Source organism: Drosophila takahashii, chromosome 2L (assembly GCF_030179915.1).
Source record: "Drosophila takahashii strain IR98-3 E-12201 chromosome 2L, DtakHiC1v2, whole genome shotgun sequence".
NCBI classification, from domain to species: domain Eukaryota; kingdom Metazoa; phylum Arthropoda; class Insecta; order Diptera; family Drosophilidae; genus Drosophila; species Drosophila takahashii.
The window spans coordinates 37,686,018-37,703,902 of record NC_091678.1 but is presented as its reverse complement, the minus strand read 5'-3'; the positions used below and the strand labels follow the sequence as shown (position 1 = coordinate 37,703,902).

General features: G+C 40.4%; 1 protein-coding gene across 1 annotated transcript; it reads right to left on the bottom strand.

Annotated features, from left to right (window-relative positions):
* Positions 1-6,370: 6,370 nt before the first annotated feature.
* On the bottom strand, positions 6,371-7,115 carry LOC138914814 (uncharacterized). Its single transcript, XM_070219474.1, has 2 exons — positions 7,102-7,115; positions 6,371-6,996 (listed from the first exon to the last, which is right to left on the bottom strand). Exons 1-2 carry the CDS (start codon positions 7,108-7,110, stop codon positions 6,520-6,522), a joined length of 486 nt encoding a protein of 161 aa, XP_070075575.1. The 5' UTR covers positions 7,111-7,115; the 3' UTR covers positions 6,371-6,519.
* Between the last annotated feature and the right edge of the window lie 10,770 nt (positions 7,116-17,885).

The window sequence follows — 17,885 nt, the reverse complement described above, 5'->3', positions numbered from 1 at the left end:
CTCTGCAGCCAAGGGATGAGGCTGGGGATTAACCTGTGCGTCCACCGTCCTGTGTCCGCATTGGTCCACCGCATTTGGCAAGCTTCAATCGTACTGCTGCGCTGGGTCCTGCTTCCTGTACTGCCCATCCTTCGTTCTGCCGCCAGGAGGTCTATTGGTATTGTACCGGCTATCACCAGCGCGGCTTCCTCTGGCGACTGTATGTTGCAGTCTTCATAGCTTCGGCCCATATGGGCGCGGCGTACAGGATGGTCGATGCCGCCACTGTGGCTATGATCCTTCTGGTGTGCTGCTTTGGTCCTCGAGTGTTGGCCATCATTCTTGAAATGGATGCAGTCGATCTGAATGCTTTGGCTGCTGCATACGCTAGCTGGGACTTGAACGATAGCCTGTGATCGATCAGTACCCCAAGGTACTTGATTGAGTCGCTTGTAACTATTGAAGTTGAACCGACTCGAATTGTTGCTTTTTCAACAATCTTCCTGCTGCTTATGAGCACTGCCTCCGTTTTGTGCTCGCCAAACGATAGCCCGTTGCCTGCGAACCAGCTTATAAGGGTGTCTATCAAAAGGCTGCATCTTTCGGTGACCTCTTCAAGGTTTTTAGCTACTGTTACCAGCGCTATGTCGTCGACAAAGCCCACTACGGTGCATCCTTCAGGTAGTGCCTGCCTTAGTATCCCGTCGTACATGGCGTTCCATAGGATCGGGCCCAGGACTGAGCCTTGAGGTACTCCACCCGTTACCTGGTACTCATGCTCACCGACGTCAGAGGAGTATGTGAGCACTCTGTCCTTGAAGTAGTCCACTACGAGGTCGGTAAGGTAGTCCGAAATTCCCATGAGATGAAGCGCTTGCAGGACAAGGTTCCAGTTGGCAGAGTTGAAGGCATTCTTAACATCCAGTGTGCAGACGAGGCAGTAATCCTTTGAGCCGCCTAGCCACCTTTCTCCCTCAATAGCGTTAGCAGCCAATTGGGTGACCGCTAAGATCGCGTCAATGGTACTTATTTTCCTCCGGAAACCAAACTGGTGGTCCGACAACGCTCTGAGTTCGTCGAGCTCCTTTTCGTGGTGGGTGCAGATTATGCGCTCAAATATCTTTCCCATCGTATTTAACATACTTAGGGGTCTGTATGAGGATGCGTCGTCGATCATCTTGCCGGGTTTAGGGATGAGCACCAATCTCATCCGCTTCCATCCTGTGGGGAAGGTACGTTGGGTAAGACACTCGTTGTACATCTCCGTGAATATACCCGGGTAAGCTGCCACCATTGTGTGCAGCGCAACATTGGGAATGCCATCGGGACCAGGGGCTTTACCAACCTTGGTTTTCCTAAGTGCGGCTAGTACTTCGGCTTCGCTGGTGAGAACTGTATCGCCTACCCCAGTAGCTTGCCAGGCAAAGGGCGGCTGTGTGGGGAACAATGTAGGTACTATCTGTCCAAGCTGCAGGTGGTCAGTAGGGGTCGGCTGTCTTATGAGCTTGCCCATGGCCATCCTGTATGCTGCCCCGAATGGTTCAGCATCGGCCGCTTCGCACAACTCCTGGAAGCATCTGGCCTTGCTGGCCTTGATGGCGTTCTTCAGCACCTTTCTCTTGGCCCTATAGTTTGCATCGCTCGGCTCATGGTTTCCGCGTCCTCTGCTTCTCTGGCACCTGCGTAGGGCCGCTAGGCAGTCTCTTCTCGCTCTGACTATCTCGTCATTCCACCACGGTACAGGTCTATGCCCGTTGCCGCCTTTCGTGACTTTTTCCATGGAGGCATTGCACGCCGTCTGTATTATGTCGGCAATGTTTTCCGCGCAGGTGTTAGCGTCTCCTGTAACGCAGACGCCTTCCATATGGGATAGAAGGGCCACTGTGTCAAGGGTACGTGCGTTGTATGACGTTTGGTGGCTGCTTGGGGAGGCCAGTCTGGGGCTTGATTGGGTGATGATCAGCGCGTGGTCGCTGTGGGTGTAGGTGTCTGACACCCTCCATGAGCAATTACGCGCCAACTCTGGGCTAGCGAAGGTCAGATCGATAACCGACTCCCGACCTGACTTGCTAAAGGTTGGCCTGTTCCCTTCGTTGAGTAGGCATACATTTAACGACGCCACTGCCTCAAGGAGGATGGTTCCTCGCTGCGTCGTACAGGCGCTGCCCCATGTTGTGGACCATGCGTTGAAATCGCCTGCGATGAGGATGGAAGACCTGCCGCGTGCGTCGTCAACAATCTCCTATATTATTGCCTTGAACTCGCTAATGCGAACGCTCGGGACAATGTAGCAGCTGTAGATTGTTATGCCGCTGATCATCGCTCTGGTATATCCCGCTCTGGATGCCCTTTTCGATAGGTGTCCTGGGGGTTGCCCACAGCTCCATATCGCTGCTCTACCGTCCGTGCTATGTTGCCATACGCCTTCGTGCTTGGCCTTGTAGGGCTCGCTGAGTATTGCCACATCAGCCTGCTGTTCGATGACCGTCTGGGCTAGTAGGTCCTGCGCCGCTCTGCAATGGTTTAGGTTAAGCTGTAGAACCTTAACCATTATGTACCGTGTTCAAAGCCTTCCGATACTCAGGACACATCCTGCTGAGGGTCGAGTGTTCGGCCTCTCCTCCTGATTTTCCTCGCCTCGGTTTGCCCTGGGTACAAGTTCTGTACTTGTGCCCATCCTTGCCACATCTGAAGCAGGATTCCTGCGTGTTTTTGGCTGTTGCTTCCAACGCTGGGCATCTGTCAGACATGTGGCCTAATCCCATGCATTTATAGCATCACCTGGGCTCCACGTTCTGCCGTATACGGCACACGACCCATCCAACTCGGATTTTCCCTTTTTCGAGGATCCGCTGAGCATGCTCAGGTCTGAGGTGGATTGTCGCCGTTTGGGTTCCGCCGTAAGCCTTTCGCATCCTAGGTGCAGCGCCTGCAGGGATATCGCATTCCTCCTCAGCGTATACTGCCTGTAGTACCTCCTCGCAGGTGGTCATCTTGTCCAGGTCGCGAATTTCCACTTGCACCGCGTCCTCCAGGATAGCCACTTTGGCTTTGCCGTTAGAGGCGGACTGTATGTAGCTGCTGCGTTGCTGGGTCTGCGGGTTTCTGCATCTTGAGTAGCAGACTCCCATTAGCTGCCCTGCGTATGCCTTGTACCCCATCCTTAAGCCCCTGTAGGGTAGGCTCGGTTTTGACCAACTTGAGAATGTCTGCATACGATCCTTCGCTACATTTAATCAGAATAGCGTCAGAGCGTTGGCCCTTTCGCTTCGAGGTGTGTCTTTCGTGATCTTCGCTTCCCCGATATTCCCTGCAGTCTCGCGGGGCTTCTTGGTTTTGCGCCTCACCTGCTGCCAGCCCGGGTTTCTCAACGGGTTCCCTGCGACAGTATGCATCCTCTCTGTGCTAGCGGCTACTGGGCAAGTAGCGATGGTGTTGTCTGCTGGGTTGGTGTTGTCTGCTGGGTTGCACAGGCGGTCGGGGCCCTGGCGTGAGCTTCGTCCAGCGTCGCACTAATTTCGCTTTGCAGCTTTTTCATAGCCTACAGCGAGTCGATCGTGACCTGGGTGACATGACGGACGACCTTCTTGTTGTTACATTTCGTGTCGGTGAATTTCCCAATCATTTCGTCGAGCATTTTTCCCAGTTCATCGGTGAGAGCTGCGGCGTCTTTCTGGACCCGCTGCTTCTTGTGGGCTCCAGCGATCGCCTCTTCAGGGCTGGTTGGTTCCCTACATCTCTTCGGCGTGGTTTGTTCATCCTCGTTATTGTCGAAGTTAAAAATTGGCCCGGTTACTCTTCCTCGGCCCTGGCGACTGCAAGGCTCTGGATCTCGTCGTGTCTGGAGCCTTACTCCTTGTCCATCGCCTGCTCCAGACGGAGGTCCCTCGGTGAACCGGGATTTCCCCCGGCTTATGCCTGATGGGAGCTATACCGCTCCGACTCGGTCCCCAGGGCCCCGTTTGGACTGGCGACGCTATCGCGGTGGGGTTGGGAATTGGCCGGTTACTTGGCTTTATGCTCATCCACCCCTGGAGGCAATGGCGAAGTGACGGGGATGAAGTTAAACTAAAGTATATTTTACTTTTAAATATTTTAAATATCGCGGGCAGCAGATTCGGAAAGCTCCCTCGCTGCCGCTGTAAAGCTCAACTCAGAAAGCTTGTTGTTAAGCTTGCTGTTAAGCTCGGCGCTTTCCAACACTGCGATTTGCTGATCGTTGTTGTCTTGTTGTGACGGAAAAAACGCGCGTGTGCGGCTTGTGGAAGCTGAGAGAAAACCCTACAATATGTGGCGCTCTGGAGTGGAGCGTTGCTGTGTGGGTGCGGGAGAGAGGATTCCCCCTTCCGACCACCAAGCTTGGTCGCCCGTGGCAAGCGTAGCAATGTGGTTTGTTGGCTGGATAGCACCTTCCCGTCGCGTCTGTGGTACGTACCTGCAACCTGAGGTGTCCCGCACTAAACAAGTCACACTTTTAGGTATTTTAAACCTTTACGTTGGTCGAAATTCGTGTCTGATTGGAGAGCGCGGAAAAACTCGTCGGCACATTTCAACCTTCATCTCTTCATATATGCGTGTGTACGTTTGTGTGTGTGCATTGCAGCTGACTAAGGAATTGAGATTCGATCAAATTGATATCCTTTTGCTAAAAGAATATTTTATTTACATTTCCACAACATACTTACATAAGACATTATTTAACCGATTTTTGTGAACTAAAATTCAAATCGCATTGATAATATTAAAAGAACATTATATATTCAAACCAATTGATTCTCTTGCTCTTATTACACTAAGGCACGTGTAATTTGCGTGTATTGTTGAAACAAATTCAAATGTTTAAACAATTTGATTCACGGCTTCCCCGCCCACCTGCCTTCCTTATCTCTAATCCAATAGAATTCAAGGGATAAAATTTGGTCAGTAGCAAATTCCACCCAGAGCGGATTGACCTAAAAATCTAGAAAAATCAAATTAATTCGGAATTAATTAGGCGCAGAGTGTGACAGAAAGATTAAAAAAAAAACGACCCCAAAGTGCCCCAAAAATCGATTTGTTTTTTTATAAATTTTTTCTTTTGCCATTTCTCTGTTATAAATGTTGTTAAAATGGTTTAAAAATGTGATGTTCAAAATCTTATGGCATACCCGCAAATAACTGCATTTAAATTTCTTGGAGATTCAGCATCCTTAACCAAGTCCCCAATATGTTCAAATTTGGCTAACCTGATGTGACGTCACGCGTCCCCATATTTTTGTATGTATGTTCTGCTGGCGCATGTATGTATGTACATATGTATGTCCTGCTGTCGTAATTTAAGTGTGACCGCGCAAGGGGAAAATAAAAATACCACAGCCAAAAAAATCGAATCAAATCTTTTCTTTTGCGCCTTTTTCTTAAGTAAACGTTAAATTTTAAAATATCGGTAGACCTTACAGAAATCCCATTAAGCTGAATTTTACAGTCGAAATTTTCCTTAAAATTGCTTCTGTTTTTTTAAATGCAAAAGACCGATCAGCAGACTATTTATTAGTTTTCAATTGTTGAGTTATCGACATACTTTGGATTTGTAAAAAACAGAAACAAACAATGATTTTCTCGGCTATGTACACACACACGAACAAAATAAATATATAGAATAAATGCGTATTTTACACACACAGCCATTAGATACATATGTATATGCGTGTGTACGTTTGTGTGTGTGCATTGCAGCTGACTAAGGAATTGAGATTCGCTCAAATTCAAATTCAAGATAATACTGATATCCTTTTGCTAAAAGAATATTTCATTTACATTTCCACAACATACTTACATAAGACATTTTGTAACCGATTTTTGTGAACTAAAATTCAAATCGCATTGATAATATTAAAAGAACATTAAATATTATTAAATATTTAAACAATTTGATTCACGGCTTCCCCGCCCACCTGCCTTCCCTATCTATATCAATATTTGTCTTGATTAAAAAACGGTCAGTAGCAAATTCCACCCAGAACGGATTGACCTAAAAATCTAGAAAAATCACAGTAATTACTAAAATAATTAGGAGCCGCGTAAGGGGTACTTTTAAGAATAAAAAACAACCCCAAAGTGCCCCAAAATTCGATTTGTTTTTTTTTTAAATTCTTTCTTTTGCCATTTCTCTGTTATAAATGTTGTTAAAATGGTTTAAAAATGTGATGTTCATAATCTTATGGCATACCCGCAAATAACTGCATTTAAATTTCTTGGAGATTCAGCATCCTTAACCAAGTCTCCAATATTTTCAAATTTGGCTAACCTAATGTGACGTCACGCGTCCCCATATGTTTGTATGTATGAACGCAATTGTATTATTAGAACGTAATTTTACGACAGTTTTGCCGAGTTGAGTTCCATTTCACATTCAATCTGAACTGTAAATAGGCCATTAACTGTAAAAAAAATACATACATAAATATAATAAGTTTGTTCTTTACAATTTCTTAACAAATTTGCTTTTAGAACTGCCTTTTTAAAGTAGGAAAAACACGGAATACATCTTAGGACACCTCTTTAATACAAACTGGTCTTCTTCATGATGCGCAAAAACTCCTCTTGGTTGACTTCCCCGTCATTGTCCAAATCGGCTTCGTCGATCATCTCGCGTAATTCCTCATCCGTCAGGGTTTCGCCCAGTTCGCGAGCCACCCTTTTTAGGTTCATAAAGGAGATTTTTCCTGTCTCGTCGTCATCAAAAAGACGAAAAGCTTTCAGTATCTCCTCCTTGGTGTCCTCTTCTGCCATCTTCATGGTCATAAGGTGAAGAAAGTCATTAAACACAATCCGTCCGCTGCAGTCCTTGTCGATTTCGGCAATCATTCGATTGATCTCTTCCTTTTTTGGCTCGAAGCCCAGAGCCCTGATGGCAACCTTAAGCTCTTTGACCTCGATGTAGCCAGTGCACTCATTGTCAAATAGATCAAACGCCTCCTTAATGTCACATTTCTGCGCCTCTGACAGCTCAAATTTGGGACCAGACTTCTTACGGCCCTGTTGACGATGAGGAATTGAGATTCGCTCAAATTAAAATTCAAGATAATACTGATATCCTTTTGCTAAAAGAATATTTCATTTACATTTCCACAACATACTTACATAAGACATTTTGTAACCGATTTTTGTGAACTAAAATTCAAATCGCATTGATAATATTAAAAGAACATTAAATATTCAAACCAATTGATTCTCTTGCTCTTTATTACACGTGCTCATATTGTTTAAACAAATTCAAATGTTTAAACAATTTGATTCACGGCTTCCCCGCCCACCTGCCTTCCCTATTATTAATATAATTCTAATCAAGGTGAAAAATTAATGTGAAAACAAAAATACTGAAACAAAATATCAATGATAAAATGCAGTAATTTGGAATTGCCTTTCTTGATGTCTTTTCTTAAATTAGTCAAATACATAAAGCAAAACATTGCTCCGCATATTTGTTTCCCTTATAATAGTTGTCTACTGTGGATACCTTCCAAAAACCCCCCGGTAGCAAATTCGCCAAGAGTATTTGGTTTGTAATAGTTTAAAAATTGCATCTTTAAAAAACAAAAAATTGAAATAAAAAATAGAAATAAAAAATAGAAATAGAAAATGTAGAACGAGGTAGCAAGGCCAATATCAACAGGATTTGTTTTAGGGGACCGATGAAATAAAATTAAGCCAAAAATTATCCTATCTCTGGCATTCATTTTTTTAAAATAAGAATTGGAGACATTAATTTTTTTTTAACTGTCGAAGGATAAACATCCCATCACATTTTGAAGCGGTTGTAACATTTCAAGGCGAACTTAAATTAAAAATATTCCCTAAAATTTTTTAAATCTTAATCAAAATTATTATATTGGTTGTTGGAGAGCTATGTAAAACTTTTAGCAATTTTTTTAAGAATACAAGTTTTTTTTCCAGAGTTAAACGCTAATCGATTTGGAATTGAATTACATACTTAACGCGGCGTGATAATCCATATTTTGGCAGTTTTTTGCTTTGCTTTCGATAAAGTACTGCTTTGAAATTCATATTTTTGCACTCTTAATTCATACAAAAAAATGCATAAATTTATCTGGGTAAGAGCGGGACAGCAATAGTCAAAACTCTCCGAAATTGAAAAAGAGTTTAATATTTTTAACATGTAGGTAAATTTAATCAAATTCGTATCCTATCCATTTTTTTCTTAAAGAAATTTTTTTTGAAATAATGTTTCTAGGCTTTAATAGCAATGGATTGGGGATTTTACTACATGCTCAACGCAGTATGACATTCGATATTTAAATAATATGTTTTGGACAAAATACTAATGGTTTGAATGAAATTAGTGTAAGGATTTGTGTCGAAAAAGGAATCTGTTTGTTTCTGTTTTGTCCATCTGTTAACTTATGCAAACAATCCATAATAATTTTAAAAATATTTACAAAAGACACATGTTTTTTTAAGTAGTTTTCAAAGGACAAAATATTTTTGTTTTTACGGATATCAAGGGAAAATGTTCTGATAAAATCTTTTCTCGGTTTATAGAATAAAAATTAGGAATTTTTAAAATTTAAAATAAGTACCAAAGATAAAGCAATTCTTAATTTTCAATTTTAATTTCCGCAGGCGAAGCTGCGGGCTACAGACCCTGCTAGTATGTATAATAAAGATGATATAAATTTTATTTATTTCTTCTGTATGTTTGTGTAAGTTTGCAATTTTTCTTTTTATTATAATTAATGCATGCACGACTAGCTCTACTATATCGATACGTCTGTGCCAAGAATTGAAAGCGAGGTGCAATTTTTCAGCACAAGACAAGAAACAAATAAATTGTTTTGTTAACAAACTCTAGCTTTCAATTTTTTGCACAAATACCTCGGGTTCTGCGTTGGGGTCTTTTAATCCAGCTGCCACTTTCCTTGTGCACATTGAGCAATCACAGGGCATCCCTTGGCAACGGCAGTACTTCGTCGGATTAACAGGGTATTTCGCGACCGGCACGATCAATTTAGCAAAGCTGCTATCTATTTAACTTTATACACCGAACTCGACGCGGGCAACGATACACTCAATTTTGTGTTTTTTTTTATTAATTTTTTAATGCAAATAAAGTTTCACTTGCACTTTGGTTTTGTGTCACTGTCACTAATTTGTTGCCTTCAATTATTCATAGTTTAAAGTCCACCCGGGGGCGCCATGAAAATTTAGAATAGTTTTTCCAAATAACGAAAACCGAAAACTTTGGTGGCAATAAACTTTGATTGGGCAACTACGAAAGCGAAAACGATAATATTGCGTGTGGTCGATCTAAATCAATTTCAACGATTAAACGACTATATTTTCACAAAGTTCTTAGAGCCTAGCTTAACGACAGTTGACGAAGACGGGGCGAATTCGCAGAGAGCGAGAGAGAACTTTATTGTGCACCCGCCTTCGTCCTAAACTAACTTACACTAAACTTCAAACTTCAGTAACGAATTCAATAATCTCTCAACAACATATATGCGTGTGTACGTTTGTGTGTGTGCATTGCAGCTGACTAAGGAATTGAGATTCGATCAAATTCAAATTCAAGATAATACTGATATCCTTTTGCTAAAAGAATATTTCATTTACATTTCCACAACATACTTACATAAGACATTTTGTAACCGATTTTTGTGAATTAAAATTTAAATCGCATTGATAATATTAAAAGAACATTAAATATTCAAACCAATTGATTCTCTTGCTCTTTATTACACGTGCCTCATATTGTTTAAATAAATTCAAATGTTTAAACAATTTGATTCACGGCATCTCCTTCCACCTGCTTTCGTTAGAATTGCAAGGCTAAAATTTGGTCAGTAGCAAATTCCACCCAGAACGGATTGACCTAAAAATCTAGAAAAATCAAATTAAATCGGAAACAATTAGGCGCAGAGTGTGACAGAAAGATTAAAACAAACAAGAGAGAACGCTATAGTCCGGTGCCCCGACTACCCGTTACTTAGCTTAAGGGAGTGCGAAGGAGATGGAGATAGAAACTTTGACCCGCCGTAACTTTTTAACGAATGGTCCGATTTAAAAAATTTTCAAATTTGGCTTACCTGATGTGACATCACGGCCTCCCCATATGTTTGTATGTATGTTGTGCTGGCGCATGTATGTATCGAGAGAATTAGTAATAATACAAATCAATGTTAAATTTAACTGAGAGAAACCTGTCATTTTAAATAAAGTATTGAGAAAAGGAAGTGTGACCTTCTTAGACCGTTTAAGGGTTTCAAGAGCGTGGCTAGGTGGGAACCCACCTTAGCCGAGTGTGGCGCAATTGTTGTTGCAACGTAGAGTTGTTCAAAGCAGTAGAGTGTTCAGGATTCATTCTTTCGAGAACCTTCGAACGGGCAACAGGAACAATTAAAACTCGCTACGCATCTTAAAAAGACCCAAGTGTAAAAGGAAGTCATGACGGACAAACCAATACGCGAAGCGACGCAGAGACCCCTGTCTCCGACATCAGAAGTGGGATCCCCATCGCCACAAGAACATTCTGACAGTGTGTTGTAGGCGATTTTAGAGACACAAAACCGAAACTTTCTAGAGTTGCTTAAAACTGTGCAAACAACATCGACTGGATCCTTGCAAAATATTTTGGTGACATTGCCGAGCGTCCACTGGAAGGCGGAGCACTAGTCATGGCGCTTAGGAAGTCGCTGCTTGGAAACTCTTCGCAATGGCTGTCACAAATTTGCTTCGCTGGAATGTCGTGGCTGGAATTTAAGGATTTGTTTTTACACCGCTATGAGGGCATCGAGCCACCGTCTGCCGTATTGCTCAACATTCTCAACGGACGGCCGAGTGCATTAGTGTTGGCCCACACGTCCCAAATCGAGCCCAGGCTGCAAAGTTCCGTTTTCACTACAAACATAAAAACTCGAAATGAACTGCAGCAGCTCTTAAAGGCGTTTGCATTCAACAAAGTGAGCGACTACTCTAAATTGGATCAAGGACCGGACATGAAGAAGTTTAAAGCGCAGGCGCAAATCAAATGTCATTATTGCGGCAAGATAGGACATAAAGCGTTTGAGTTCCGCAAGAAAAAGGAAGAAGAAAGAAACGTCGCAAAACCAAATCATCATGCTGGCAAACCTTTGGCTGGACGAGAGAGGTCAGCAGTTACTTGCTTCAAGTGTGGCAATCCTGGTCACATTGCATCTGTATGTATGAAGGGAACTACATCGGCGAACAACTTCAAAAACGAGAAGCGGGTCGACATGTGCGCAGTGTTGGAGCCAACTAGTATTATGAAGCAAATGGGTGAGAGTTTTATCTTCTTCTTCGATTCGGGTGCCGAATGCTCTTTGGTCAAGGATAAACTTTGCAACAAGCTGGCTGAAAAAAGTATTTATAATACGGTAGTGCTAAGAGGAATAGGTGACAACATTGTTAAAAGCAACTTACAAGTATTGGCAACTGTAAATATTTTCGAATTTAATGTAGAAGTCCTATTTCATGTAGTAAAGGATAATTACCTTAAGTACGATATTATAATTGGTCGAGAAATATTGCAGCTAGGTCTTGGTGTCATGATTGATACTAACAAATTAACAATGTATTGGAATCAAATCAAGTGAGTAATGAAACTTCGATAAGTATCTTAGAAAATCTGCTTAACGATAATGTGGAATTAGCTGACAATGGTAAGATAATATTAAGAAATATTTTAAATGAATTCTCAGATCGATTTATAACCGGCATGCCACACAGGCGTAATTGATGAACATAAGACTGTACAAAGACGTCCGTATAGACTAAGTGCAGAAGAAAAACTAATAGTCAGGGACAAAATTCAACAAATGATTGAAAGCAATGTCATCCGCCCAAGTAGCTCTCCATTCGCTAGTCCGATGCTTTTAGTTAAAAAGAAAGATGGCAGTGATAGACTATGCATTGATTTTCGCGAATTAAATGCGAATACGGTGTCTGATAAATATCCATTGCCATTAATAGCAGATCAGATAGATAGATTACGTGGTAGTAAATACTTTAGCAGTTTGGACATGGCCAGCGGATTTTATCAGATACCGATTCACACTGACTCCTTGCTATGCTATGAGTTCCTTGCTATGCCATTCGGTTTGAAGAACGCTTCGTCAGTATTTTAAAGAGCGATGTACGAGCCTTAGGTGATTTGGCATACTCGTATGCAATTGTCTATATTGATGATGTGTTAATAGTCGCAAACTCCAAAGAAGAAGCTTTTACAAGATTGAAAGTTGTTCTTAAAGCCTTCTCAGATGCCGGGTTTTCATTCAATATAAAGAAGTGCACATTTTTCAAGACAGGAATAGAGTATCTCGGGTTTTATATTAAAGATGGCGAAATTAAACCCAATCCTAGAAAAATAGAAGCCCTATCCGCATTAAGTCAACCAACTACTGCCACGCAGTTAAGACAATTTATAGGTTTGGCTTCATATTTCAGACACTTTGTTCCACGATTCTCTGAACAGATGAAACCATTGTATCAGTTTACTTCTAAGGTAAATGGATTTCCTTGGAAGGAGGATCATGAACAAATACGTAAAAAGATTATTGACGTGTTGACAAGTGACCCGGTGCTGAGCATATTCAACCCTGAGCTTCCGATCGAGCTTCATACAGACGTCAGCGCGGATGGCTACGGTGCAATGCTCCTTCACAGGATTGACGGCACATGTAGGGTGATCGAGTATTTCAGTAAGTGTACATAGGCTTCAGAATCAAAATATCATTCTTATGAACTAGAGACTTTAGCCATGTATAATGCTGTCAAACATTTTCGACATTACCTGCATGGTAGAAAGTTCGTCGTCCATACTGACTGCAATTCCTTAAAAGCGAGTCGCACAAAGGCTGAACTGACACCACGATTTCTTGCAGGCATTCGATTTTAGCGTAGAATATAGAATGGGAACTCAAATGGCACACGTAGACTGCCTATCCCGAAATCCTATTCCAGATGTCCCGAAAACGATAAACAAAGTAGTTGAGGTTCGCATTGACTTGGCAGCGATAACGAATAATTGGCTAATCGCTGAACAAAGGGACTTACGTATAGTTGATATCATGACATAAATAAATGGAGGTGAAATGCAAGTTGATAGAGCTAAAACTTACGAAGTAAGAGCCGGTTTGTTGTATCGCAAAATTCAGAGAAGCGGCAGTGATTCCGAGATCTTTTAGGTGGTCGGTCATTAATCATGTACACGAGGCTATAATGCATCTTGGATGGCAGAAAACTCTAAGCAAGGTCTATGAACAATATTGGTTTGAAAGTATGTCGAAGTACGTCAGAAAGTTTGTGGAAAACTGTATAACCTGTAAGCTCTCAAAACCCTCAACAGGCAAAGTACAAATGGAACTGCACCCCATTCCCAAGTTAGAAATTCCCTGGCATACCGTACATATTGATTTTAGTGGGAAGCTGAGCGGCAAAAATGACTTAAAGGAGTATTTCATAGTACAAATAGACGCATTCACCAAGTATGTTTACCTATATCACACACTGAATTTGGATACGGAAAATTGTATCAACGCAGTAAAGGCAGGTATATCACTTTTTGGGGTTCCTAGCCGTATCATTGCAGATCAATGTAGGAGCTTTGCCAGTGGTCGATTCCGGGATTTTTGTTCATCAAATAAAATTCACTTACATTTAATTGCAACAGGGGTAAGCAGGGCAAACGGCCAAGTGGAGCGCGTTATGAGCACGTTGAAAGGAATGTTGACGGCAGTTGAGAAAGGGAACGCTCTTGGCAGGATGGACATACAATTAGCTATGAACTGTACTAGTAATCGGGTGACTAGTTTCAGCCACTTAGAGTTACTAACAGGAAAGCAGGCAAGACCTTTGGGCATGTTACCCATAATATCTGAACCTAAGATAGATTGTAAGGAAGCTAGGGCAGAAGCTAAAGAGAATATGGATAAGAATGCGAAATATGACAAGAGTAGAGTTGATCAAAATAAGGCAAAAGTTGTGAAACATGGGATTGGCGATCATGTCTTGCTAAGAAGTGAGGAACGGCATCAAACGAAATTGGATCCCAAGTTCGAGGGACCGTTTGTTGAAACAAAATTGTTGGAAGGTGATCGTTGCCTGTTGAAATCATTGACTAGTAAAAGAGCATCCAAGTATCCCATTGAGAGCTTGCGAAAACTACCAGATAATCGAGTTGCATCTGAGTTGCTCAAAGAGAGTGATGGCGTTGAAATAGACGCAGAAGATTAGTTGAGATCTGTCATCTAAGAGGGGTGCACAAAACATCACACACAGAGGCTAAGTTTGACCTAATGAGAGATTGTGGCACTAAAGGTGCATATCGTCGCAAGTGGCGGCAAGAGCCTGCACTGTGTTGTGATAAATTGTAAGCCAAATGGTCGGGTTTGCTCAGAAGAGTACAAGCTACTAATAAGAAAGAGTTATCCTGCCAAACTGTCATTTGAAGACACAAGAGGTGTATTGAGGAATTAAAAAAAAAAATCATGATTCAAGTTAATGAGTAACTTCAAATTTGTTTCAGATTAGCAAAATGTGATGCCAATCCAATGTTAAGCCATGCACACGAGGACGTGTGATAGTCAGGATAGCCGTATCGAGAGAATTAGTAATAATGCAAATCAATGTTAAATTTAACTGAGAGAAATGGGGAGAAATGGGGTGGGGTAGTGCTGCATGGAAAGGGGAGGGGAAAGAGGCAATTTAAGTTAAATTTGTTTTGGATTTTAAAAACTTAAACTCCGATCAAAATGATTTTCGATCAATAGTCAGTCCTGTGGATCAAATGCTTCGGTTTTATTTTTCATTTTGTAGCAGAAGTAAGAACCTTTTTTAATTTCCACCATGGAAGAAAATAGAAAATTACTACAAATTCTGTAAGCAAAGCCAAAATGTTTCCAAGTTAAATATTAAAATACGTATGTACGTATGTACATATGTATATTTGGATATGTTTTGATTTGCTTATATGTATGTACAATACATGTACATACACACAATGTGTGTGTATGTTTCTATTCGAAATTAGATAATGTGCTTAAATACAAATAAAATGATTTATTTCCTTTCAGCCAATGCAAAATTTTTTTGAGCTTAAAATTAATAATAATCGATCAAATGTGGAATCTGAAAATAATACGTTACTTTGCTGTTTTTGTATTGGATGCCAATCCTTTACTGTGTGTACAAAGGTTTTCGTTTCATTCAAAACAAGAAATTTGGAAACAACAAATTCCAATTTACAAACAAGTATACATATTTGTGCGCAAATTAAAATTGCATTGATAACATTGTAACTGATAAAAAGTATACAAGTTCACAACTTTTACTTGGATCACATTCATCTCTAAATCTCTAAAGATTATAAAATGAAAGACCGATTTTTAGGGGGATACGACCACAGCCTAAACCATAAGAGCTAGAGCAGCCAAATTTTTTCACAGTATTCCATTGGGGGCGTAGACGCCCACTAAGGTCCGACATGTCCCCCCAGTGGCCCCAAACAGCTCCAATATCCATATTTAGAGCAAAAAATCATTAGATTTACTTAAGCTTAGCTTCTAAAGTGGTTGGAATTTCGAAATTTTGATTTTGCAGAATTTTAGGTCTTGAAAGGGCCTAATTAGAAATCTAAAAGAAATTTCGATATCCCCCATAATTTGGGGGCTACATTTAAAATTAACTTTTCGATTTAAAAAATCTAAACCTCTGCTCCGATCGAGATGATTTTTTAGTAAATGGTTATTCTATGGCCCAAATGCTTAAGTTTAATTTTTTAAGTTTTTAACATTTTTTTAAAGTATTTTTAACTGTGTGTACAAAGGTTTTCGTTTCATTCAAAACAAGAAATTTGGAAACAACAAATTCCAATTTACAAACAAGTATACATATTTGTGCGCAAATTAAAATTGCATTGATAACATTGTAACTGATAAAAAGTATACAAGTTCACAACTTTTACTTGGATCACATTCATCTCTAAATCTCTAAAGATTATAAAATGAAAGACCGATTTTTAGGGGGATACGACCACAGCCTAAACCATAAGAGCTAGAGCAGCAAAATTTTTTCACAGTATTCCATTGGGGGCGTAGGCGCCCACTAAGGTCCGACATGTCCCCCCAGTGGCCCCAAACAGCTCCAATATCCATATTTAGAGCAAAAAATCACTAGATTTACTTAAGCTTAGCTTCTAAAGTGGTTGGAATTTCGAAATTTTGATTTTGCAGAATTTTAGGTCTTGAAAGGGCCTAATTAGAAATCTAAAAGAAATTTCGATATCCCCCATAATTTGGGGGCTACATTTAAAATTAACTTTTCGATTTAAAAAATCTAAACCGCTGCTCCGATCGAGATGATTTTTTAGTAAATGGTTATTCTATGGCCCAAATGCTTAAGTTTAATTTTTTTAATTTTTAACATTTTTTTAAAAGTATTTTTACCGAATTTATTTAGATTTCCTAAGTTATTGCTTTGCATTTTGTGGGAGCCCGCCGAGAGAGCGAAACCCAGAGAGCGGATGCTAAGAGAGCGACGGCCGAGAGAGCAGCAGCCAAGAAAACTGTCGATGGGGTGGGGTAGTGCTGTGGGGAAGGGGGAGGGGAAAAGGGCAATTTAAGTTAAAATTTGTTCCGATCAATATGATTTTCGATCAATAGTCAGTCCTGTAGATCAAATGTCTAGGTTTTATTTTTCAAAAAATATTTTTCATTTTGTAGCAGAAGTAAGAGCCTTATTTAATTTCCACCATGGAAGAAGATAAAAAATTACTACTAAATCTGTAAACAAAGCCAAATGTTTCCAAGTTAATTATTAATCTTAAGATTCTAACTTTTCATCAAATACGTATGTACATATGTATGCATATTAAGAAATGTTTTGATTTGTACAATGCAATACATACACACAATGTGTGTTTATGTTTCTACTTGAAAGTACATAATGTGCTTAAATACATTTAAAATTATTCATTTCCTTTCAGCCAATGCAAAAGTGGAAGAGTTTAAAATTAATAATTATCAATCAAATGTGGAATCGGAAAATAATAAGTTACTTCGCTACTTTTGTATGGGATGTCAATCTTTTCGTGTGTGTACAAATGTTTTCGTTTCATTCAAAACAAGAGAGAACTATCAGATACCCGTTACTCAGCTAAAGGGAAAAAATTTCTTCTACATTTCGATAGGTATTCATAAACACAATAGAACTGCATTTTTACTTTTCCGAAATATTGAGATTTTTAAAATCCTATATAAGCGTTTGTGGGCGTTAGAGGGGCGTGGCACCCTTTTAAAACAAACTTGCGCTGCGTAGGAACTCCTAGAATCTGCATGCAAAATGTCAATCTTCTAGCTTTTATAGTTTCCGAGATCTCAGCGTTCATACAGACAGACAGACGGACAGACGGACAGACGGACAGACAGACGGACAGACGGACATGGCTAGATCGACTCGGCTAGTGATCCTGATCAAGAATATATATAGTTTATAGGGTCGGAAACGCTTCCTTCTACCTGTTACATACTTTTGCACGAATCTAATATACCCTTTTACTCTACGAGTAACGGGTATAACAATAAATTTAAAAATAACAAATTCCAATTTACAAGCAAGTGTACATTTGTGCGCAAATTAAAATTTCATTGATAACATTGTAACTGACTTTTACTTAGATCGCATTCATTTATTATATATGTAGCTCTACCAGTAGCCTTCGGATTCTCTCTCTGGAAGATTCTTCTAGAAAGGTTGTTTACGCAAAGGTTTTCAACAAACGCGCAAATAAGATATAAGAAAGTCCTGACAACCTAATTTCCTAACTGCAAATTAATTTTGAGCGAACGAAGTCGCTCCGGGTATAGCTAGTTTTAAATAAAGTATTGAGA